This window comes from Littorina saxatilis, linkage group LG1, assembly GCF_037325665.1.
Source record: "Littorina saxatilis isolate snail1 linkage group LG1, US_GU_Lsax_2.0, whole genome shotgun sequence".
NCBI lineage: Eukaryota > Metazoa > Mollusca > Gastropoda > Littorinimorpha > Littorinidae > Littorina > Littorina saxatilis.
In genome coordinates, this window is record NC_090245.1 from 91,690,838 (window position 1) to 91,717,073 (window position 26,236).

Genomic DNA, 26,236 nt, shown 5'->3' on the forward strand with positions numbered 1-26,236 from the left:
TTGCAATCACTGACTTGCAGACCGGCGTAGGCAACTTCGCCTGACGATGCTGTACAAGATAGCTGGAGGGTTAATACCAGCCATACCCCCAGAAAGTGTTCTCACCCCCGCCTGCAGACAAAAACAAGCGGAAAATCAGACCAACAAAGTTCCACGGGTGTACATCAGATAATCCAGTTGAAAAACAAGCCGATAACAACTCGAGGCCCTTCACTGAATTCCAGACAGTAGATCAGAACTGCCGTACAGGAACTCATTTTTTGTTAGGACGCCAGCCGAGTGGAACCACCTGAATCAGAAAGACCCTGTGGCGCCCGAGGCTCAGCAACTGCCAGCGCATTCACATCTGGTGTTGGCAGGCCTCCACCACCAAAGTAGCACCACTCGATTTTTATCCCCGAGTACGCAGTAGGAGGGTCCAGCAGACTTTAATTGTGTGTCTGTGTATCTGTCTGTCTGTCTGTCTCGACTTAACAGCTTAGTGCTGGGAAACTACTGGGCGCAGTTCGTTCAAAAGTTGATACACTAACTTGATAATAGGTCCGATTGATCGTATTAAAACTTCATAATGTTACCTGGGACATAAATGCGAAATATTCCACAAAAACGACTCTTAACGGGGGGAGGTTTGGCGGTGGGAGTACAACTGCCGTGCAGCTAATGGAACAGCCAGCTAGCTGGTGCGAATCACGTCCGCCTATGCCTAGGCTATGGCCAAAGTGATCCGGGTTCGATTCCCGGCATGGGCGGTCTAATATATATATATATTTTTTTTAATTCTTGTTTACTATTGTTTATTATGAACGTTTTAATGTTTTATTTCACTCTAATAAATTTTTTAATTGTGTAAAATAAATAAAAAAAAATTTTTTAAATTCTTGTTTACTATTGTTTATTATGAACGTTTTAATGTTTTATTTTACTCTAATAATGTTTTTAATTGTGTAAAATAATTTTTTTTTTTTTTTTTTTAAATCCACGTGCACAAGACGAAAGCACGTCCGCCTATGGCCAAAGTGATCCGGGTTCGATTCCCGGCATGGATGGTCTATTTTTTCTTTTTTTTTAAATTCTTGTTTACTATTGTTTATTATGAACTTTTTAATGTTTTATTTTACTCTAATAATTTTTTTAATTGTGTAAAAGAAATATTTTTTTTTTGACAAAAACTTTCATACTGGGGGAGCGAGCCAGTCTGAAGAGTACTCGGGTCCAGCGCCAGCGTTTTTTTTTTTTATCCATCACCAACCTGGAAGGGCATGTATTGCAAGACTTTTAAACATTTTAACACCTTTTATGCTGCGCAGCCGCTCTCTCACCCGTTGCGACGATAGCCACTACTGGTTCCTGACACACACACACACACACACTGGCACACACACACACACTGACTCGCCGCTCTCACACAGACACACGCAAACACACACTAAGTCGCACACTAAAACAAACAGCCGGGCAGACAGAAAGATAGACAGACAGATACACACCAGGGCCGGACTAGGCGAAGAGGAGGGGGGGGGTTGCCAGTGGTGGCCCAGGGGGATGTCCCCCCTGGCGGCAGGGGCGGATCAGTTCATTTTATGACTTGTTTTTTTCAGAAGTATATTGTGAAGATATGGGTGTGAAGGCGTGAAGCGCCGAGCCGACGGCGCGAAGCGCCTAGCTTGCTAGGGGGGTCCGGGGGCATGCCCCCCCGGAAAATTTTGAAAAAAAGGATGCAAAATGGTGCAATCTGGTGCATTCTGAGGATGATCATTACCAGTTTCAGGCAGCAGATTTTGTCACTGATTAATACCCCAAAAATTGAAACTCAATGTAAAATAAAGAAATGCATACCTCATTCAATATTTTTATTTTTTGGCTGGGGGGGGGGGGGGTCCGGAAACCCTAGAACCCACCCCACCCCCCCTCGTTGTGGGGGTCAGGGGGCGAAGCCCCCTGAAGCTGACGGGTAGGTCATATTCTGAGATAGGAAAATGGTCGCTCCTTGCATGAAACGGCATAAAATAAGCAATAATAATAAAAAAATTAAATAAGTAAGGTACATGTTTAGGCTAGGGGGGGGGGGGGGGGTTGCGCAACCCCCATAACCCCCCCGGTAGTCCGGCCCTGCACACACACACGCACACGGCGGCACATGACTGACTGACACACTCACACACACCCGTCACGCCGGGTCACGCACATACAGACACACACACACACACACACACGCAACAACGTCTGATCCCATGAAGCCGGTGTCTAATCCCATGAAGTGTTCAATATTTCCCCTTTTCTGGTGAAGGACAATTTAGCCTCAGTGTAGGCACGTTTTGTCCGCTCACCGGATCAGCCGCATCGTTTCGAGCAGACGATTCCCTGCAGTCCCGTTATTTCTCGTTGTGAGTCACATGATCTCCATTTCGCCAAGCATGGCGGCTGAGAGCAAGAACGAAACGGAAAACAAAACAAACTTCCGGCGATCTTGACGGTGTTGGGGCATGTGGCGAACGAATCAAAGTTGGGATGGTGATGTTGTCAGATAGCAAACGGCCCAAGCGATGAAAAGAGTTGCAGCTCTTGGAATTGACTCCAGAAACGATGCTGATCGGGCAAAACGTGCCTACAGGTAGTGCTAAATTTTCCTACACCAGAAAAGGGGGAAGGGAAATATTGAACACTTATGGGATCAGACTTCAAAAATAATAAGTTATGTCAGTTCACTTCAAAGCAATTTCGCGTCGGGATTCGTTTATTTGGTTTTGTTCTTTGGCTGTGGCCAGAAGCCATACAGTGACAGTACCGAGTGATACTGATTGATACACATGAAAACAAAAACCAGGATGGCAGGAAAATGAAAGTAAAGGAGCTGTTGTCAGAAACACGTCTTGTGCAGGTTTATCAGTATTGTCAAAAGAAGAGTTAGTAGACTGTTGGTTCAAAACCGGATTTAATAGAGTGCTAACTGGTTGTTATGACTCATGTACAGGGATATGTTGCTACAAATTTATACCTATAGCAGTATAGGACAAATCTCCTAGCTCTTCAGCATCAATAGGACATTTGACCGCTTTCAGGAATTTCAATTGGACGTCAGAACTTTTTTCATTTTCAAGAATGACGCTCGCCGTGTTCCACACTGTTTTTGACTCGAATGTAGCACAGGATGCCGTTGAATAGCCAAACGTGTTCAGCTTTTGTTGACATTTGGCAGGCTTTATTTTTATTTTTCGGTGGCATAACTCAGTGCGCTTCGTCAAAATGTATCGAACTGAAAGCAATAGCAGACGCAAGACTTAGTCAGTTGGAGTTGTCTCCCATACTCCTAACTTTACTGTGCTGCAGACGGGTGTCACCCAAACGCAAGATCCGCACTGCATAACTTCAGTGCACCTGTACGCGAGAGTTCGCGCTGTCCAAAGGAATTGAGTTATTATCGGACAATGCCAGCGCTCAGTTGAAAACGATAGGACATCTGACCGCCATGCGGCTAAGTGAATCGGACATTTGAGCCTCTTAATTGGTCTATGTCCGATGTCCGACGCCTAACGACATCCCTGATGTATATGATACTATATATATCATTATATGTTGTGGTTGGAGAACCAAGAAATACTTGCACGTACAGTTACACTCAGAGCCCCCACGCTCGTGAACCAGTGTAGTTGTCTTAAGTTTTCCTGGACTAGCTTTCTCATTGGGTCACTGCGCACAACTTTGCATTGTCTGTTCAGCCTCCATTATTGATATCTCACTTTATCGGCAGACATGATCAAAGGAACACTTTACTTGACTACACATAAGACATGCTGAGCATGTGTTGAAGTTAAACACTGCGCTATGTAGACCCTATCGGTATTCCAAGCTCTCGCAAATTTCAAAGCATAGTAAAGCATGTGTACAGCTATCTCGTGCGAGCTACGAAAGCCGAGGTTCGGTGTTCTTGCGACGTTTAAAGCATAACAAAGATATATATATGTACCTCGCGAGAGCTGCTCAAAATCAAATTCCAAAAAGGTCTAATGTTAATTCCATTTAAATTTAGATAAATTGTTTGCATTAGTAAGTTTGTTTTTAAACTGTCCCAAATTTGTTTTATGTTTGATGATGTAGCAAAGTTTCACAAAATCTACGAGGAGATCAGGAAATGAACTTGACACTTTTCCTGGTACCAGGGGCAATATATATTATATATATTATAGGTTCCATGCAGTAAGAAATGCCTCGCCCCATTTTTTTTTTAAGTGTGTTTGTTTTTGTCGAGGTTTTCAGCTGTTGCAGTGCAGGTTTCACCACTCCTAGTCCTAAAACACACAGATAAACACGCCTTGCTCCATGTCCAAAACATAATTTTGATATACCTGTTTTCATGTCATTAACTTTTTGATATATATATATTAAACATGTCGTGGTGTCAATTTGTCATTGTCTTTTAAAAAAAAATCTAAAACCTGTCATTGATGTTTGACAGAGGGGCAGTTGAATCCATTCGGTGCCTGGAGGAGATCTACAAGCAGAAGAAGAGTCTGAGGGATGTCTTCAACCAGGAAGCAGTTGGTCTCAGAAACAGGTTGGTAACAAACACAGACAAAGATGGACTGACTTTTGTGCTTCAAGTGAGTAAGAGAAGGAACTGTTCCAGGGGCTCACATCCACGAGAGGTGGCATAGGACAAATGTCTTGGACAATGCAAAAGTGATAGGACATTTGTCCTGAACAAAAATAAATCAATAGGACATTTGTTTTTTGCAACAAAACGTAAATTAAAACGTTAAAAAACGCGAATGGGGGCAACTGTCAACCGGCTTGGAGCATTGAGAGTTGCGACCCTTGGAAGCTCTTCTCTATAAAAAGCACATACAGTCTCCCCAAGTTTCGTCTGCTTGGAGTGACACATCGCTTCGCAAAACATCGATGAAATAGCAAAATCAAACTACTGTAAATTGGAAAGTACTGACAATGTCCGGATCAAATGACAATGACAACTTTGTGACAAAAACAATAGGACATATGTCCTCTTGCATGAAACATGTTTAGGACATTTGGAAAAAATATCCGTGTATGTCCGATGTCCGACGTGGATGTGAGCCCCTGCTGTTCATTAAAAAGAAGGTTACATTATAATTATATATTAATAACAATACATCAAAACAAAAAGTAAACACAAAAGAAACCAGTTTTGCTATATTCTTCATCAATATTTTGCAAGTCTGTCGCTGACTTCTTCAGGTTGGTATTCTTCAGCAATACATTAAACTTTATTTTAAAGGTGAAAATTGTCTTCAACACATCCAAACATGTGCTTTACAAATTTGAAGAGATTGACACGCTGTTGTTGTATGATTGTGCAGACTGAAGGACTACTGTGAGCGTCTGATGTTCCTGAACCCCGTGGAGTATGGCCGTAAAGCTGAGGAAGTGCTGTGGAGGAAGGTCTTCTACCAAATCATTCAGATGCTCAAACACAATAAGAAGCTCAAGGTAGATACACATATAAGGCCTAAAAAAAAAATAGGTGTGGTTACGGTAACCCGACCTACCCTATTTTTAGGGGCCGACCCTATAACTTTTTATTACAATTGTCAAAAAAAACCCCACAAAAACCAAGAAAACGAGTGCAGAAAACGCAATGAAAGCGAAAGCGCCCGAGTCGCACACTTATTTCGCTGTCAAGTAGGTTTAATTTGTACACATTAGAAAAAAAAGTTTAAAAAAAAAAGTGATTGCCTACCTTCCTACCCTATTCTTTTTGGCTATGTTACCGTAACCACACTTTTTTTTGTTTTGTTTGCCTAATGAGAAGGAGGGAAGGGGCATGTAACTTAGTTGAAACAAGATTCTGTTCATTCAAGTTGGATTTTTTCAAACGATTTGGTTGGTAAAAAAGGGAAAAGGAAATAGTGATAATTTGTTGCTCTTGTGGACATAATACAGCAAAAGTGTGTGAAGCTTATGCAATGCATACAAGAGTAACAGAGTAACATACAAGAGTAACAGAATGGGAGGTATGTGGTCCTTTATAGGTTTAGAGGCCTTTGATGATGTAAATTGTAATTATCATTAGAAATAGAATTAGAAGACAAAACAAAAAAATCTGTTTTGTAAAGACAGACACTGAAGTATTTGTTCTTGTGTCTATGTCAGTGGGTGAGAGAGAAGAGTGAATATTTGAAAGCAAACATACAGGTGTGCATTTAAGTCTGCAGTGCCTGATTCTGTACAAAATATGTAGTTTAGGGCTTGTTACCCGATAACGTGATTGCCTTACGTCTGAAGTCAGCTCTGATTAACCTTCTGTCTCTTTGCTTCTCCCAGCAGGTACGTCATCATGGGTCACTGGAGACGGCATACCGCACTCACCTGGCAGCAGCCATGGGGTACTACCAGCACCTGTTGTTTCGCCTGCAGCAAGAGTTTCGTCTCACTCTGGCGGGCGTCCTGGACTTTCACGTTGTCCCCGACACACGCACACCAGGTGGGAACAGTCGCAAGATGTGGACCAATGCAGCACAAGAGTGGGCACAACGGGCTTGTCACCGATGTCTGATATGTCTTGGCGATATTGGTTAGTATTGCTCAGTTTTTGACTCACCTGAGTAATCACAGGAGGGTCTTAGTAATGAGCAGTGTTAGGCCATCCCTGGACAAAAACTTAACGTTGAGGTTTTTCTGGGTTGTTTTTTTTACTTCGAGGCTCCAATTTTACACACTGGTAGGTTTTGATAATCTTCAAACAAGATTAACATTTGGTGTACCCTTGTCAAATGTTGATGTCACGCTCACAGCAGGGTCATGTGAGATGTAAAAAAAATGGAAATTTACCAGTTTCTCAAGCGTTTTTGAAGAAATATCTTTGAAACTTCACACACTACCAGGGTTTGATTACTTTCATACATAACCCAAGTTTGATTGATCCATGTCAAATTTCAAGGTCGCAGAGCGGTCTTGAAAATTGAACGTTGTTATTTTCTTGAATGTTTTGTTTACCATGTCTTTAGAGGACCTAAGATTTTCAATAAACTTTGAAACCTAGCTGAAAATGAAGTCTATGAGTGGAGTGAAATATGTTCAAGTCAACACTTTTAGCATTGTTATGGTTAACATGTTGATTGTACTGGAAACAAGTCATAAATCAAACAAACTTGCATTCAAAGTGAGCAGAGTATGTGAAAACACATGAAGTAACTTTGACACATTAGATTTTATACCTTTTTTTTAGCATGTTGTGATTATATGCAAAAAGCATGTTGAAAAGTACAGCCACTGGGAGTTTCTTTCACCAGGTCTTTTGTTCTATACAAGAAGACTTGTGTTGTGTACCATCTTGTAAAATTTGCGTGATTAACACCTGGGTCTTAAACTTAGTCCTTAAAATATACGGTTTTGTATGCCAGCTGATGAAATGTGTGTGATAAACACCTGGTTCTTAGTCCTAAAGTAATACTGTTTTGTATGCCAGCTGATGGAATGTGTGTGATTGCAGCGCGCTACCAGCGAGACGTGGACCCAGTGGTGAGTGCAGCCACAGCTCAGAGGTTCTACCACCAGGCCTTCATGCTCTTCCCAGAAATAGGTAAAGAGGCACACATTCCGCTCTTGTTTGTTGTACTAAACAGTGCTCTTTGAATTACATGTACTGGGGTTCATTCCGCGTAAATGGGGAATGAGTGGTTGAACAAACTGACCAGGGAAAATGTTAAATCATCAACAGGTTAGACCTACTTTTAAATATCTTGTTCAGCAGATTTTCATGTGCAAATGTAATCTTGTTTTTGCAGGTATGCCCCACAACCAGCTTGGAACCTTGGCAGGATCCAGGTTCTTCTCCTGTGAAGCAGCTTACCACTACTTTAGATGGTGAGTACTGGCTACTGTGTACCTGCGTTTTAAACACATGTTGAACTTATGAAAATTTTAATGATTACCATTTGTGGGGATGGATAAAAGATTGAGCCTTCTGCTGAAGAAGCTTGCATTTAGAAAAGAAGAAAGGAAATTCCAATGCATAAGTCATTGAAACCTACTGATCTCTGAGATACAGATCCATGTATATATATGATGAATATTTCATATCAACTGCTTTCAGCAGTGCAAATAACTGAAACAGTTTACAGTGTTAGAGTGATTGACCTGTTGAACAATAATGCAGGGATCGCACTAGCTTTTTAAAAAACGCGTAAGTCATACGCAACGAAACGAAAAAAACGCGTCACAGACCAATATTTTTGCGTACTACGAAAACACGTACAGACACAAACAAAACACGCACGAAAGACTTAAAGACACTCCTTACCTAAATACGGCGAGTTTTCCTGTCGAACTCCGCGCACGCCTGTCGAATAACACCCCTGCTGTCTCCAACCTTCGGGCCTTGCGAGTTTGTTTCCCACTCTAATACGACTAGACACACTTTCTGCCTTTTGGAAGCGCGAGATGGGAGAGCAGCTAATGTCTGTTTCATTATCCGACAAGACATTATCTGGTAATACCCTCGTTACGTTCGTTTGCGATACTTCGATGCAAAAAGAAACGGACTTTAGTTTTGACGCGCAGATTTCATGTGTGTCGTCACTTCTCGAGCCCTATAGTCAGTTTCAGGATCGGGCGATTATTAAGTCAGAGCAAAAGCGCTGCGTGAAGACAAGAAAAAGTTACAATATTTTTGCGTATGGCTTACGCGGCGCGGCGAAAAAAACGCGTCAGCGACTTTTAAAATGCGTCAAATACGCAAAAATCGTGCGTAAACGCGATCCCTGATAATGTTTCCCTCTCTGTGTGTCTGACCTGCAGTCTTGCCTGTGAGAAACCGTTTGACGGGGCGCAGGGCAACCTGAAGCGTCTGTTTGAGAAAAACCAGACTCGCGTTCAGCATCAGAACCATGTTGCCAGGGATCTACCACCTGACATGCAGAGGTAGGAACGCTATTTGTGTTTCAGTTTTGTTGTTGTCGTGTTTTTGTGTGTTGGTATAGCTGTTGTAATTTTATTGACTCTTGTCTTACACCATGTGTGTATGAGTGCGTGTGTGCGCATGCATGTGTGTAAAATTGGAAGCGGAGTTAATATTTGTGTAAGAGAGGTGTGCATGATTTTGTTTATTCCTGGTACATGTACATCAAAGTTTAGAAGAAAATGCGGGTGGGGTTAATTCACATCATTGAGTGCATAGGTGTGAGGCAGTTTTCAGTTACAAAAGAGTAATCTTAAGGTTGAGTGTAATAGCAAGTGAGCTTCTTCTTCTTCTTTCATGGGCTGAAACTCCCACGTTCACTCGTGTTTTTTGCTCAAGTGGTTTTTACATGTATGACGGTTTTTACCTTGCCATTTACTTTAGGCAGCCATACACCGCTTTGGGGGAAAATAGCATGTTAGCTGAATAACAAGCAATTGAGTAAAAATGTGGATCGGCTATTTGAGTAAAGAAGCTTGTGAATTATATGTATGTACATCAGTTAATAAATCTGGTGTCAATTGATAAGAGACACTGGAGGCGAAAGAAAGAAATGTGAAAGAAGTTTTAAGCAAGACAAGTGTGATTACAGGCCTCAGGACATTCAGCGGTTCTTTGTGGGCTACCTGCATCTGATGGAGGTCTTTTCGGGTCCTGAGGACAGGTAAGTTGGATTTTTGTCTTTAGAGTTATTTTTTCTGATATGTTCAGTTTCTAAAATGTTTGAACGTTAGCAGCCTAATCTGGTTTTTTGATTTCTAAAATGTTCAAGGTTTTGAAACAATGTACATCCATTTCATCTACTTCTTCATGTGTTACTAACTTCGGATTCTGTCTCATTGATAAGCTCAAACGTTTGTGTCTCTTACTGACATGGTGCTACCTTGGCGTTTGGGCCAAAAAAAAAAAAATAGGTGTGGTTACGGTAACATAGCCAAAAAAAATAGGGTAGGTAGGTAGGCAATCACTTTTTTTTTTTTTAAACTTTTTTTTCTAATGTGTACAAATTAAACCTACCATACTTTCCGGGTGACAAGGCGCTTTGTTATCTAAGACGCACCCCCTTCTTTAAAAAAAAAAAAAATGTAATCCAGTCACCCATTGGACGCAGGGGGCCAATAGGGCGCACCAAAATGACCCAGTTTTTGCCATGAGAGGTGGTTCCCCTGTCATATCTGAGAGAGGAAACACTTCCTGCATCGGGGTCAGTGACCAAAGGCATTGTGATAGCTGGGTGGCCTTGTTAAAAGACACGACCTTCTTCCCAGGGGTCAATGACCCAGTTTTTGCCATGAGAGGTGGTTCCCCTGTCATATCTGAGAGAGGAAACACTTCCTGCATCGGGGTCAGTGACCGGTCAGTGACCGAGTTTAACAGAGTGGAAATCTGTGTGTGCGGCCAGATCAAAGGCAGGGCAGTACCTAGTAGCTGAAACATGCATTATCACAAGTTGTTTGACTGGTCTCTTTGATTTTTTTCGTATTTCATACACGGATTAGGCGCTTCGTTATACAAGACGCAGGGGTCGAACTCGAGGAAAAAAGTCGCGCCTTATGGCCCGGAAAGTACGGTACTTGACAGGGAAATAAGTGTGCGACACGGGCGCTTTCGCTTTCATTGCGTTTTTTGCACTGGGTTGTTTTGGTTTTTTTGACAAATGTAATAAAAAGTTATAGGATCGGCCCCTAAAAATAGGGTAGGTCGGGTTACCGTAACCACACCTATTTTTTTTTTAGGCCTTATAATAAATCAGAGTATTGGTAAGGGTTTAAGATGGCAACTTGTTCTAGAATGGCTTTGCAAAGGTTGAAAGCACACATTAGATTTAATTCATAGTTTCTACTGATATTGATATGCATTCTGCAGTCTCTTTGTGGTAAAACTGTATACACAAATTCTGCAAATAAATTCAGAGAGAGTTAAGGCAGTCCTTTATTGAGCAAGAAGTTGACTTTGCGAAGACTGCGCAAAGTCTTTTTACCAAAAACTCAGTGCTAAAGCTCTGTACGGCCAGCTTCCCGAAGTATACTGCAAGTAGTGGACTTCGCTCAATTTAGGACAGGCTTTATAGACACATGATTGTTCAGATGTATTTTATGAAACAACTGGGCTGTTTTCTGTGTCAGTGTGAGTATAGCGGACCTTCAAGGAATGTGCCAACAGACCCTGCAGGACTTCAACCTGTGCATGTTTTACGAGCCCAGCACAAGCGCCAACTGTGCTGACCTTGATGTGGGTACGAGGGAACACCCTTCCTCGGAGCCCACACAATATCTGGATAATGACATCGTTTTCAAGATCGTTGCAAGCCTCATCAGTCAGATCCATCTGCTGCAGAAAATTGGTGAGAAATTTTTCGAGGATATTTTCTTTATGTTCTGTACTTTAAACTCTCTCTCTTACACTTTAACCCACTTAGTCTGTTTTATAAGTTAAATTGGTGAGACCATTCTCAAGGAGAAAATGTTAGTGTTTGTGTTCTTTTCTCTAAGCTTTCTCTATTCTCTATTTGATTCCAGTCTTTAATTTTTCTTGATTTAGTTTTATTTCACTTGAATTTAACAATATTACTTCTTTGGCTGATAAAAGATTGTTAATTTTTTCTGTCTTATGAAGAGCAGAACAGTCTGTCAGTCTGTGTACAGATTAGAGATGGGATTGAGTTGAAGCCCACCAAGTGGGGTGCATAGGCAAGAGTATCTGTCACTGCTGAAGCTGTAGAACAACAGGAAAGCTCACTTTTTCAACAAGTTGAAGATTGGCCTGAGGTTTGCCTCTGAGACACATCTCCAATGACTGGAACACTTGCTCCACAATGGCCCATGCCCACTGCAGGACCAACTCCACCGGACCACATGGCCACAGCCAGTGTCAACATGGCAAGACTCCAGAGGAGGGCCGTCTTCGTGTAGTGAACTAATATGGTGGCTGTTTGGTTGTTCAGGGTCAACCCATGTGACAGTGGCTACAGCGTTCCTCCTGGCTCTGTTTTCCCACACCCTGAATCATGTCATCATCAGACTGCAGAGCGCCCTCTATGAACGACAGAACCCCAACAAGCTGCTAGAATCCGGAATGACAGAAGGTGAGTCTTGAAGGCCAATATCAGTTGGCATGCGGGTTGGACAGATACAGGTCTGTTTTCTCGTGTCTGGACTACATCTGTTATTGTTGTTGATGACACATAGTGTAGCTCTGTGGCCTTCCACTATAACAAGGCTTGATGTCCTGGGCACAGGATGTGTGGCTTTAAGCTCTGTATTGGTAGCCAAGTCCATGCTCTGTGGACACCATTAATTTTCTGTCCTTCAACACAAGCCTTGCCATGGAAGCCCAGAAGGCTAGTATGAGTTAAGCAGGCAGATGTCACACAAAAATGTGATATTTTGTGTACACCGATTCTCAGAAAAATGACACCATAGATCTTCAGGAAACTTTACCTGTGAGTTCTTCCAGATGATATTCCCAAGAGTTTTTAATTTTTTTTTATATTTATTTGAATTGATATTTTGCTCAGAAACACCAAAAATCTGTTTCATGCAACTTTAGGTTTCCCTCTTTACAGCACTGTCTCAGACAACGGGGTTTGGTCAGCCAGGACTCTGATGTTAGGCGTACAGATTGACTGATTGTTTTGAATGCTTTACTCGACTTGTTTTGCAATGAGACTGAGAAAGATGGCAAAACTTGTCAACATCTCAGTGACTTTTTGTGTTGCAGACATTCATGATGACGCTTCTTCAGACTGTCTGGACGACCCCCCACCCACTCCCCCTCTGAAGGTGCGTGAAGGAGAGGACACGTACAACCGACGTGGCAGCGATAGCTCTGGACCCCCCGCTGGGACAGGGGAGACTACTGGGGCAGGGGACACAACTGGTGCAGGGGAGACCACTGGGCCAGGGGAGACCACCGGGGCAGGGGACAGCAGCAGAGAGGAAGGAAAGCAGCAAAATAAAGTGAGGTTTAGAAACACAAGAATTTAGTGATATGGATGAGGATGTGTACATTCTGACAGGTCAAGTGTTCAGTAATACATGATGACAGACGAATTGCGTAACAGGTGTTACCCTACTGCTGTGCATTTGAGTGAAGTTGTCACATTGTACACACTGAAATGCATTTGTGGCAACACTTAGCACTCAATTACTTTAGCCATGGCAGCGTTGGTATGGTCACCTTAAAGCTGAAGATGAATCTTTCTTGATAAAGTTGTGTCCTGGACTGAACATGGGCCTAGTTTGCTATTGTAAGGAGCTGAAGAACTGATCAAGATGCACTAGAATGGAATTTGATGTCCTTTTATTTGGAGTTGGACCATTGTTTACTTTTGTGTTTTTGTGGTAATCCTGCAAAAACTTTGCTTGTTTCAGAGATATCGTTCTTTCAAGCTGAGAAATCTGCGGCGTCGAAGGCGTCGTCATCAGAGTGACAGCAGCAGTGACCTCTCGGAAATGTCGGATGAATCTGACCTCAGCGAAGGTCAGTTATATGGCTGTCGGTCAGGTTTTCTGTTCATGCTGTGTATTTACAATTACATGCTTGTTCCTATGAGGACTTTTACACACAGTAATGATATAACATTAGGTTTGGATGTCTTCATTATGAATAACTGACCAGAGTTACCCTCTTTGCTTCAAATAAGTAATTGTCATTTATTCAAAGTATCAAGCCGGTATCAATAGGAACTTTGGTCTGGCGCGAGTACAGTATCAACTTTATCTTCCTTTTTTTTTAGCGCAATTCTGCAAGCCTAATATTAATTGGGCAAAGTGGACTTTGCGAAGTCTACTTCACAAAGCTCTCTGCACGAAGCTTCGGCACTGATTTTGCGGTAAAAAGACTTGGCGAAGTCTTTGCAAAGCCAACTTTTGGGTCTACGAAGGAAGGCCATTAGCTGAGTGTTGAGTGTTAAATGTGTGTGTTCACTGCCCAACAGGAGAAGACAACGATGAAGAGGAGGAGAACATGACGGAAGAGTCGGAGGATGACCTGGCAAACTACTTTGACTGCAACGACTCAGACTCGGACTTGTCAGACTCGCAGGAGACGTCTTCCCAGGCCACGGCTACAACCTCCCTGAGCAGCTCAGAAACCAAACAAACCTCGCCCAGCGCTAACGGAGACTCCAGGCAAGCCGTGCCAAATGGTAAGACAGCCCTGAAAGTCCAACAAATGGTGTACTTGCCTTTGGCTAGTGATTCTGAAAATTTACTAGCCAGAGAGCAAACTTTACTAGCCAAACCAACAATTTGTTTCAGCAACTTTACTCGCATTTGGCGAGTAGATGAACATTTCTACTCGCCAGTTACATGTTTCTACTCGCCATGGCGAGTTAAATACTCGCCACTTTCAGGCCTGTAAGAGGACTGTGTCACTGTTCGTTAAGGTGTTCCGATTGATCACTATTTGTTAAACAAGCATTTCACCACAGTAATTGTGTGCTAATCGATGTTTAAAAATAAATCTGTCAGGGGTTTGTATACACTGTGGAAGAGTTCTATTCCTTGCAGGTGATGCAAGGTGTAAACATGCTGGTAGTGGTAGCATCACAGTGAACAATGAGCTCGTGGTCTAATTTAGCTCACAGAGCTATTTCTGGAAACGTCTATTGAAGCTGGACATTTTCAAAGGTTGCATTGCTCCCTGATGACTTCATTAGCAAAGAGAATGAGTTTGTAGAAGCTGATGCATGATTTTCTGTAATACCATTCTGTGGCAGCAATGTCTGTTGTCCTAATTTCTTTATCCTAAGTGTGGTTATTTCTGACCTATTTGATGATGCTGGTCTTTCACCCCAATTCTCGAGAAATGAATAGAAAAGTGAAAATGACGATCATGCACAAGTTTCTGATGAATTTGTAGAAGCAGATTGTTGCAAATGAGTTAACGTACAATTTTTGTTACAAAGAAATGACATGACCAGAAGCATGTATGGAAAATCACCTCAAGAAAATTCTTCCTCTCCTGTTGCAGCTTCAGGCAGGAACAGAACTCATCTTCGTAACAACAGTAAAGGGGGCAGTGGTGACTGGTCAAACCTGGCAGAGCGACGTTATCTGGCCGATGTGTCTTCCGAGCTCTTCTCCAACTCCGGCCTCTTCTTGGGTCAGAACATCACTGTAACCAGCGACCCCTACACTAACGGAACGAACTCGCATTGCAACGACGTCATGCAGGGCAAGACTCATGTGTCTGTGCCTCCTGGTAAATTTGTGTGTGTGTTTGTGTGTGTGTGCAGAGCTGCCAGCTGTTGACCTTTCGATAAAATCTAGATTGTTACACTTGAGGCTTCAATCAATCAATCAATCAATATGAAGCTTATATAGCGCGTATTCCGTGGGTACAGTTCAAAGCGCTTGTCGAAGAGTTGTCAACACAGGACTAACAAAGAAACTAACATCTACAGACGGACACGAACCCTATCACACACTAGCAAACCCTGATAAACATACAACAAACAACGTTTAACAACAATGTACACATCAATAGCTAGGTCCAAACAAAATAATATTAAACACAAAGAAAACACCTCTCACAGAGCAGAGCACAAGAATGTCTTTTGGGGCACAACACATCACGTCGAACATGAAAGTCGCAGCCAGCTACGGGAAGAACTGAGTCTTCAACCTACTCTTGAACGCGTCAAGAGAGGGGCTCTGGCTTCACAGGGGGTTGGCAGGTCTGTTTGTCTGTGTTGTGTGAGGTTTGTGAAGCAAACATGGAAGGAAGGGTTGTTCTCTTTTAAGAGTAGAGGAACTGATGCTTTAACAAGCTTTTGGTAAGTGTGTCTGTGAACCTGTGTTTTAAAATGTGATTGTGTGTGTTAATTTCTTCTCGGTTATGTTTTTTATCAATCTCTCTGTGATGTATAGTATGGTTTGGATGGACTTATGCATAGGAGACAAGAGAGAAAACAAGATCGGTGTGACACTTACTTTCAAAAATAGCTTTTAAGATAGCTGCAAGTTTTTACGCGCTGTATTTAGAGCTCTTACTTCCCTTTATTTCTCAGACCTTCCACGTTCTTGTCAGGAAGTGTATCCGCAGAGCAGCCACACCACAAGCATGTTGTGCTGTATGTTGCAGGCTTTGTGTCGTCAGAAGAAGCCCGCCATGTAGCTGACATCACAGAGAAGCTGGCCAACTTTGTGATAGAGACTGACACAGAGGTCAGCACAGCTCCCACAGACACTGGTCAGTTGATAGAAACACTTCATGCAGTGTCATTATCATCAGTGCATTGGTTGTCAAGGTACAGTGGAACCCCCCTTTTAAGACTTCCACAAATCTGAGAAAACCAGGTCTTAAAATGGGGGTACATTAAGGCCACACAAAAAAAATAGTCTGTTTACGGTATCCCGACCGATCCTTTTTTTTTCGCGCGACCCTAGACTTTTTTTTGGCATTTGGGGGAAAAGAAAAAAAAAGTCTTTGTTTTTTGGCAAAATAACTTATAAATATGTGGTTTTTGGGGGGGGGGGGGGGGAATTTTCCCGACCTACCGACCCTTTTTTTTTTACCTATGTTACCGTAAACAGACTATTTTTTTTTTTTTTTGCCTAACAGGGCTCATGAAAAAAAAAAGCAAAAAGTAAAGGTCTTAAAAGGGGGTGGGGGGGGGGGGGGGGTTGAAAGGGGGTTCCACTGTATCACATCACATGGGCAGTATTCCGATTTAGCCCCAAGCTACGTTCTCACATTGAATGAATCTTAAAATGTGCACTCTTCTTTCAGTATGGGACGTCACTGACATATCTGGAGCTTGACATCACATGTTCCTTAGTTTGTGAAGTGCTTTTGTTGGTTTAAACAGTGTTGTATTCACCAATTCACAGATACAATATATTATGAGCATGTTCAGAATCAACACAAGCTATAAGCTTATAGTGGTGATCCGAAAAGAAGTAACAAACACACGAATGACAATACCGTGCGGCTAAGCGCCTTTGTTGTGTAACCGTGTGTAATGCTCTGTGGAAGGTTGTGTTTACCCCTCTGGTGTGTCAACAAGCAGATGTGTACAACCTGTGTTTGTGTGTGTGTGCAGAACAGTCAGCTGTGACCGACACAGACGATGCTGACAACGAACAGAGCTCTTCCAGTGCTGCTGAAAAGTATGTTGTGACTATTCTGACTATTCTGACTGGCACATGTATATATTTGCATCAGTGTGGGAATAGATTCATCATTTTGAGTGCAAAACTGAATGTCACCATTACAACCCACTTACAGAAAGAAGTTTCTTGTGAGAAATTAGGTCATATCAAGTCTAATAAAGCGATAACAAAACATATAGTCAACCTTTTGGCCTTAACATCAAAAGTTAACTAAAATGTCATCGAGACTAACGAAATCTCATGTCAACAGCATACCTAATTTGCATAAAACGCGTTTTTCGTTGTTTGTGAGCACAATATCAATTCAAATGTAACATCTACCCTATTTTTGGGACTATAAGGCGCTTCGTTATAAAGAGTGCAGCCCCCACTTTTAAGGTAAAAGTGAGAAAATTCCACACAATAGGCGCTTCCGGTATATTGGCCTCACATGAAAGGAAGACTACAGAGTGGATATATTTTTGCTACCGATGTGCGGTGAGATCAAAGGCAGGTGCATTGTAATAGCTGGTTGGCCTGGTGACCTCGGGTAAATGACCCATACTTGTCAGCTGAAACCAGCTGCCTGCCCCAGTTTACAGACACTGACCTTCTTACCCGGGGTCTATGACCAAGTTTTACCTATGAGACCAATTCTTTTGATGTTTGAGAGGAAACTCGGCCAGGGTAATAGTAGCAGAAACATGCATACCACAAGAGAGGGAGTGTTATGTTTCATTGCATAGCATGTGAGTACATGTGTACTATCTTTAGCCTTACAGAAGGCGGTACAGGTCAATAGGGCACAGGGGTTCAAGTTGAGGAAAAAAGTTGCGCCTTATAGTTATAGTCCCAAAAGTACGGCATATATTTTTGGATTCAGGAAAAAAAACACATTGCAGTGGAATCACTTTTGTGTGTGTTATCGCAGACATGAGCTGGGAATGCGACAACTTCAACAGGTGCTGGAAGTGATTCAAGGTGAAGGTCTCCTGGCCCTGGTCAAGGTCATGTGTGACTGGATGATCTGCCAGGCAGCCATCATCACAGCCTGTGCTCAGGTGAGGGACTTGACCTTGTTGTTTTTGTGGCTTGACTTTGTCTTACCTGCAAGCTTTGTTAGGTGAGTTTGTCTGTAAGGTTGTTCTTAGTATCTATATATCCTGATTTAGTTGTTTGTTCACATCTGATGGTGTTATTTGATTCAATAATTCCCCCGAAAGTGGCGTTTGGCTGCCTGAATGGTCGGGGTAAAAATTAACACACACGTAAATACCCACTTGTGCAAAAACCAGAGTGAACGTTGGAGTTTCAGCCCATGAACGAAGAAGAAGAAGATTCAATAATGATATACTCTTCCTTGTTGGATGACCTGTCCGCTTGTCCTTGTTCGCTGCATTGAAATGTCTCATCTTGTGTTCTCAGTGCAGGTATGTTTGGCTGCTATATTCTGTCTTTCAGAGTCTCGGTTCTTTACTGAGGGTGTGTAGGTTTTGTTAACAACGGTTCGGTTAATACATTTCTTTGTATGTTCTCAGAGCTCTCAGTCATTGTGGAGTCGCCTGGCTGTTCTGCTCAACTTTCTTCCCCATGAGAACGATCTGGTACAGCACGGTGAGTAGATCTGCTTGTTTTGTACCGGAAAAGGGTATTCAATTTGTTCTGTGAACAACAAAGTGCAGACCGTTAGAACAAGAAGACAATTACCCAAACTTGTAGAAAGAATTTCTGAACGTTTTTTTTATGTGATACAAAAATGCCTTGGTATTTGTTAGCATCATTTGGGTGGGGAAAAAATTGACAGTCCAAAATGTGATCCAAGTGTAATTTTGAACACAGTTCTACTGCAGAAAATGTTTTCCACCGCTACCTTCCTAAATACTGTCTTCTGCTTTCCTACGTTTTTACATCAGTGGACATTAGGCAAACTTTGAAAACTGAGAAGAGCAAGTCAGTTGAAATCGAAAACTTTCCATTTTTCTAGCAATATTTTTTTTTACTTTTGGATTCCTGTAAAGCCGTTCATGAGTGCTATTCCTGAAACTTGCTTGGCATGAAAGTCACTTTCTCAGAGCAAGTTTAATGATTGAAGTTTTGGTGTTGAAATTTAAACATGACTAAATTTTGAAGACCCCCCTTGTCCGTAATTTAGATTGCCTCCCCTTGACCATCTGAACCAAGAGAAAATGCATTACAGCTAGTTGTGCTTTCAGTAACTTTAGCTATTTCTTTTATACCATCAAATAGGTTAAAGTTTTCAGTTGTTCCCCTATTTGGTGACTCCATCTTCCGCACATCTTTTCCTTCCCCCTTCTTTTAGTTACAATGGGTTGATTCAAAAGTGAATGTTATTATTGCTATCTGTTGCGGGTTTTTTTCCCAGTCTGTCTGTGCAAGTTGTAATGCTTAGCACATTGTTTGTCTTCAGACGAGGGTAACGTTGACGAGCTTCGTGGTGTGCTGAGAGTTGTAACGCTTAGCACATTGTTTGTCTTCAGACGAGGGTAACGTTGACGAGCTTCGTGGTGTGCTGAGAGTTGTAACGCTTAGCACATTGTTTGTCTTCAGACGAGGGTAACGTTGACGAGCTTCGTGGTGTGCTTAGAGTTGTAACGCTTAGCACATTGTTTGTCTTCAGACGAGGGTAACGTTGACGAGCTTCGTGGTGTGCTGAGAGTTGTAACGCTTAGCACATTGTTTGTCTTCAGACGAGGGTAACGTTGACGAGCTTCGTGGTGTGCTGAGAGTTGTAACGCTTAGCACATTATTTGTCTTCAGACGAGGGTAACGTTGACGAGCTTCGTGGTGTGCTGGCCAACACACAGTGGGGTCAGTGGGTGCAGGTGTACCCCTTGACGGAGGACATCGAGCTGTGCCAGTTGCCTCCCCTGGCCGAGGGGCATGCTCACCTGGACTTCACCACATCACACCGCGCCCAGCTGTCGGAGATGCAGGAGGTCAGACACACAGAGTTTTGTGTAGAATAGGGATTGACTGTTGTATGTGTTACGTGTGTGTGCGTTAAAGCTGCAGCGGTACAGTGGAACCCCCTTTTAAGACCCCTGATTTTGGATTCCCTCTGTTTTAAAACCCTCGTTTTCTCCGATTTTCTGCTCGTGACCTCAGTAAATTTTCCCCATTTTCGGACTACCTCGTTTTCTAAGATTTTTGGCGGTCTTAAAAGGGGTTTCCACAGTAAGCTATTTCCTGCTGTGAAAAAGTGTGGCAACGATGCGGAAACTGGCATTGTTTGGGGCAATTTGAAATAAATGTCAGCGTTTCACCAACTGTCAATGTAAAAAAAAAAACAAGTCGCGTAAGGCGAAAATACAACATTTAGTCAAGTAGCTGTCGAACTCACAGAATGAAACTGAACGCAATGCCATTTTTCAGCAAGACCGTATACTCGTAGCATCGTCAGTCCACCGCTCATGGCAAAGGCAGTGAAATTGACAAGAAGAGCGGGGTAGTAGTTGCGCTGAGAAGGATAGCACGCTTTTCTGTACCTCTCTTCGTTTTAACTTTCTGAGCGTGTTTTCAATCCAAACATATCATATCTATATGTTTTTGGAATCAGGAACCGACAAGGAATAAGATAAAAGTGTTTTTAAATTGATTTGGAAAATTTAATTTTGATCATAATTTTTATATTTTTAATTTTCAGAGCTTGTTTTTAATCCAAATATAACATATTTATATGTTTTTGGAATCAGAAAATGATGGAGAATAAGATGAACGTAAATTTGGATCGTTTTATAAAAAAATAATTTTTTTACAATTTTCAGATTTTTAATGACCAAAGTCATTAATTAATTTTTAAGCCACCAAGCTGAAATGCAATACCGAAGTCCGGGCTTCGTCGGAGATTACTTGACCAAAATTTCAACCAATTTGGTTGAAAAATGAGAGCGTGACAGTGCCGCCTCAACTTTCACGAAAAGCCGGATATGACGTCATCAAAGACATTTATCAAAAAAATGAAAAAAACGTCTGAGGATATCATACCCAGGAACTCTCATGTCAAATTTCATAAAGATCGGTCCAGTAGTTTAGTCTGAATCGCTCTACACACACAGACAGACAGACAGACAGACAGACAGACAGACAGACACACACACACACACACACACACACATACACCACGACCCTCGTCTCGATTCCCCCCTCTATGTTAAAACATTTAGTCAATACTTGACTAAATGTAAAAACCACTGTCCCTGCATTGTAATCATCTTCTCGTGTGGTTACTTTCTTTTTTTTATTTTTTTTTTATCCCTGTGACCTTTTTGAGACCTTTGAAAACTGAACGCAATAAGGCAGCTAAATTTCAGCTGTGTTTTGTGTGTATGTCACTATGTGGCTAAAAACTAACCTTTCACAGCTTGGCTCCGCCCTGTCAGTTATTTGAGTTGCTTCCCTTTGCCCACTTGAACCTGTGTGAATGCATCGCGTTCGAGTGTTTGACTGTTATTTTTGCTGGAACGTGTGTGTGTGTGTGTGTGTTTGTGTGTGTGTTTGTGAGTGTGTTTGTTTGTGTATGTTTCTAACTATAAGTGTGGTGTATGTCAGAGATTTGAGAGTGTCTTGTGAAAGAAGGAGAAATACATTAGGCAAAAAAAAAAAAATAGTCTGTTTACGGTAACCCGACCGACCCTATTTTTTTCGCGCGACCCTAAACTTTTTTTGGGCATTTGGGGGAGAAAAAAAAAAAATCTTTTGTATTTTTTGCAAAATAACGTAAAAATATGGTTTTTTGGAAAGGAAAAAAATAAAAAATAAATCCCGACCTACCGACCCTATTTTTTTTTACCTATGTTACCGTAAACAGACCTTTTTTTTTTTGGCCTTACAGTAAAACCTGCGAGCAAAGGACGCTCTTGGGGAGCCTTGCCTTTGTCCTTTGTAGCAAGGTGTCATTTCTTATGAATATGAATGCGCCAACATTTTTTTGGATTAAAAAATAACCAACAGTCACTGATTCTTTTTTGCCACAGTGATTATTAAAACTCAAAGTTTTGAAGCCCTCAAGTTTTTTTGTTTTTTTTGTTTTGTTCAAAGAAAAGGAGAGAGAGAGAGAGAGAGAGAGAGAGAGAGAGAGAGAGAGAGAGAGAGAGAGAGAGAGAGAGAGAGAGAGAGAGAGAGAGAGAGAGAGAGAGAGAGAGAGAGAGAGAGAGAGAGAGAGAGAGAGAGAGAGAGAGAGAGAGAGAGAGAGAGAGACACAGAGACACAGAGAGAGAGAGAGAGAGAGAGAGAGCGCAGGAAATTTAATGCGAGGCCACCGGCATATACGCATGGGGGTTTACAAAAGACACAGGAAAAAATAGGAATAAAAATCAACAACAAAATTTCATGGTTGTACAGAAGCAAAACAAAAATATATATCGTGGCACGAAAATTTACAAATTTTGTCTCAAAGAGAGAGAGAGAGAGAGAGAGAGAGAGAGAGAGAGAGAGAGGTGCAATCGGTTTCTTATCTGAAGCAATGGGCCATTCACTGGAAGATTCTTTGATTGAGCTGTTGAAAACCACTCGAAGAGTTCTTTGTTCAACTCATCATAGGTTGTTTTTCACATTTTGCCGTCGATCTGGCACCGGATTCCCACTGACTAAGAATTTTGTATTTTGTACGCCAAATTATTATCGGTACGCAAATACGCGACACACGCACAAAATACGCATAAGAAAAAGTCTAGAATACGTTTTTCGGTGTTGGTATGCTGATTACGGGATGGTACAACTGATACCGGTTTCGGTCGAAGGGAGATAACCATGACAGCGAGTCTTCAGCTGTGGAAACCTTGTTCAGTTGTTGGCACGTGCGATCTTCTGGACAATTGTGGCAAAATGAAGCGGTAAAATGTGTCAGTTTCGGATGACTGTACCAAGTCTAAACAGCAGAAGCAGCAGATTTTCTTGGAGAAATATAAGAAAGAGCGAGGAATTGTGGAGTCTACTATGGGAAAAAGTCATGCACACCGCAAGTATTGTAAATCAGATTTCTCCGTTGCCCATGCTGGGAAATATGACATCGAACGACACTGCGGCATTTCCAAAACTCACCTGGACAACGTTGCTGCAAAGAAATCGACTGAAAGCTGCCAAGGAATTATCAAGTTCATTCCCGCAAAGCAAATCCTGCCAGAAGAAAAGGCTGTAGTCCGTGCTGAAGCAATGTTTTCTGAGATGATTGTAAAAATGTACTTGCGGCACTGTCAACCGCAGATGTTATTTCACGAACTTCATCTTTTCATTATCAATCTGTTTGGAAGACACTGGTTATAATGCTATAAACTGACAGGTAAATAAAATTGTTTTATCCCTGTTGTATTGGAAGGAGTTAAATTCTGAAGGTGTTCACAAGACATGCTATTCTTACACAAACATGTTTGCATCCACGCGTACATTTTCCCTAGCCCATATGGCTTTGCTTGCAAAGTACACCAACGTTTTGAAAAATACACTCAACTTTTTGGGAAAGTACTCTTGCCTCGGGTTTAGGGTAAACAGGTCTGTGTATAGCTTCCTGTGAGTTCAACTGCTCATTTATAAGTTGCAAATTCCATATATATATCTTAAAAAAGCATATTGTTTCTGTTGTGAAGCTTTACTTTAGCTTGTACTTGTCAATACGTAGAAGGCAGTGTTCATTTCCAATTGAAGGAGAAACAATGAATGTTTTTTTTATTGAAACAAAAAGAGGACACAGCAGTAGCCAGGTTAGGTCTTTCTTTATCAATATTTCGGCAGCGACAAATTGCTTTCTTCATGATGGTATGATCAAAGTTTTTATTTTTTATTTAATCTTTAAATTTATCTGTGTATTTGTGCAGATGTTTGTGAGGGTGTGTGCACTGCGTCACTTTGGATACTTTCTGGCGGACATGGAGGGTGTGGACTTCACGTACCGTCAGGACCAGGCTGTGTTCTTCGGCCCCATGCCGCGAGACGACCAGAATGAGGGAGACGAAAAACTGGCTCAGGAGAGGATGGTGAGTTGTCTTGGGTTTGATTGTTTGTGTGGATCAGTCTTCAGTAGAGTTTTGAGACGAGCATTTGGCTTTGACTTAGCCGCTAGGCTCGGTGTATTTTACACCACTTTGCATCAGTCTGCCCTGAAGGCGAGGACAGATGTCAAGAACAGCACGGTGCAGTTTTCGGTATAGAACTGAAACGCATCAGCCGCGAGGGTGCCTGAGATAAACATTGACGGGTACGGCTCACAGCCCAGCACACGGCACTGTAAACATTCCCCCTCCCATCAAATCTCTCGCAACCATCCGCCCTACCCTTGGTCTCATAGCAAAGTAGAGTCTGTCTGCCATGGGTGGCAGTGAGACTCGTTTTTCCCACAATTCAATGTGTAAAAATTATTCTGATTAGGCACCATCCACTTCTTTGTGTGTCTTGCGGACCCACTTGCTTGAACATTGTTTCGTCAAAGTAATGAAGAATAAACGACGTTGCATCAATTGTTTAGTGTCAAATATTCTTTTCATGATTTTCCTCTCTGATTGGCATTAATTCTGAATCTGTCGTTCTGTCTATTTCTGTGTTTATCATGCATGTTCAGTCAGTTTCTAGTGAACGACGAAGAAGAAGAAGAAGAAGTTAGTTTCTTAGTCTCTCTATGCAAACCTAACCATAATTAGGACCATATCAAAGATAAAAGGAACTTTGAAAGATAGAAGTGAGGTAGACATATTTAGAAAGGTATTTTATTAGAAATTGCGCCAGTGAGGTGCGCGCTCATCATCGTATCGTCTGCTACGGAGTAGATGTCTCCCTTTGTACTGTTCTAGGTTGTTTCGCTATGCGGTGGTTAGAATGTTTAGGGTAGCGAAGTGCACTTGGCTACATAACAAAAGACCTAACAATTTTGGGCATCAGAAGCTTTTTCCTGAACAAATTATTGAAATATGACACACTCCAAAACAACAACAGGAGTTGTATGTGTGTGTGTGTGTGTGACTTGTATGTTCAGTTGCTTCTTGTTTATTTGTGAGAATGTTTGGCTAAATTGTTGTTGTTGTTTTGTTGTGTTGCATACTGCTGGTTATAAGATCCCCACCCTTCCAACCCCACCCTCTCCCTCTCTTTTACTGCCAGCATTTTCTCTTTTGCACTGACTTCTTCTCTAATCTACTCTTAATTAATCCCCCCCCCCCCCCAGTTTTTCCTATCTTGTACCACAGCCTTCTTACTTTATATGACCCCCCCCCCACACACACACACATACACACATACCCTCTCCCTTCCTCTAACCACAACCATCCCACCCCCTCGCCCGCCTCTCACTCCCTGTTAAAAGGAAGTGTTATCAAAGTAACACTGACAGTTAGTGTTAGGATTGCAGCCAGGAGATTGACTGTGTTGTTGGCTGCACTATCAGTGCCAGAGACTGCCCCAGCTGGGGAGCTGGCTCTCAGACTCCCCCCACTCTAAAGATCGGTCAGGGGTTAATTAGCTGAGGATTGCTAATTGAATAGGGAGGCTTGTAACTGGCTGTGATGGGCTTGTTCTGGGTGTGATTAGCGGGGGAGGTGTTAGCTGGTGCTGGCTAAGATGAAGGCTCTGTGCATGTTCTGGCCTTGCTTTGGGCTTGCAGGGGATCACATCCATGAGAGGTGGCTTAGGACAAATGTCCTGGACAATGCAAAAGTGATAGGACATTTGTCCTGAACAAAAATAAATCAATAGGACATTATTTTTTTTCGCAACAAATTTAATTGAACTTTACTATGTCCGGATCAAATGAAAGTATAATTGGACAATCACCACTTTGTGACAAAAACAATAGGACATAATGTCCTCTTGCATGAAAAACATTTGGAAAAAATATCCGTGTATGTTTGATGTCGGACGTGGATGTGAGCCCCTGGGCTTGCATGTCTTCAAACCCTCTTCGCACTCCCCTTCATGCCATTCCCACCCATCCCCGTTTCACACCAAACAAAGGAAATTGATAACCCATGAAAAAGTGATGTCACACGCATTCCTTCTTTGCCACTACTAAAGCAAACGTGTGCAAGATTGTATGTTGCACGCTTTGATGCCGAAATCAATTATTTTGATTATGCATTTATTTCTGAAAAATTGTACCTTCACATACATTCAGTCACTACCTTAAACACTTATGTTTTCAGTATTCATTTCAAGTGATCACGAATGTAGAAAAATGGGTATCAAAGTGTTGTTGTGCATTCTG

The 26,236-nt window shown here is 42.0% G+C and overlaps 1 protein-coding gene across 2 annotated transcripts in view; it reads left to right on the top strand.

Moving 5' to 3' along the window:
- Positions 1-2,409: 2,409 nt before the first annotated feature.
- Positions 2,410-26,236, top strand: part of LOC138945532 (nonsense-mediated mRNA decay factor SMG5-like) — a 40,476-nt gene continuing 16,649 nt past the window's right edge. Inside the window, exons 1-20 of one of the 2 annotated variants that reach the window (XM_070316974.1) lie at positions 2,410-2,611; positions 4,454-4,552; positions 5,334-5,463; positions 6,298-6,547; positions 7,466-7,555; positions 7,761-7,839; positions 8,773-8,895; positions 9,525-9,596; positions 11,059-11,276; positions 11,877-12,017; positions 12,653-12,891; positions 13,306-13,414; positions 13,872-14,081; positions 14,909-15,139; positions 16,022-16,129; positions 16,983-17,049; positions 17,963-18,092; positions 18,570-18,645; positions 19,810-19,988; positions 23,862-24,020. In XM_070316974.1, coding sequence (XP_070173075.1) covers positions 2,544-2,611; positions 4,454-4,552; positions 5,334-5,463; positions 6,298-6,547; positions 7,466-7,555; positions 7,761-7,839; positions 8,773-8,895; positions 9,525-9,596; positions 11,059-11,276; positions 11,877-12,017; positions 12,653-12,891; positions 13,306-13,414; positions 13,872-14,081; positions 14,909-15,139; positions 16,022-16,129; positions 16,983-17,049; positions 17,963-18,092; positions 18,570-18,645; positions 19,810-19,988; positions 23,862-24,020 — 2,778 coding nt within the window. In that variant the 5' untranslated portion in view covers positions 2,410-2,543. The remainder of the gene's footprint in view (positions 2,612-4,453; positions 4,553-5,333; positions 5,464-6,297; positions 6,548-7,465; positions 7,556-7,760; positions 7,840-8,772; positions 8,896-9,524; positions 9,597-11,058; positions 11,277-11,876; positions 12,018-12,652; positions 12,892-13,305; positions 13,415-13,871; positions 14,082-14,908; positions 15,140-16,021; positions 16,130-16,982; positions 17,050-17,962; positions 18,093-18,569; positions 18,646-19,809; positions 19,989-23,861; positions 24,021-26,236) is intronic. The other variant, XM_070316982.1, reaches the window with a different exon arrangement.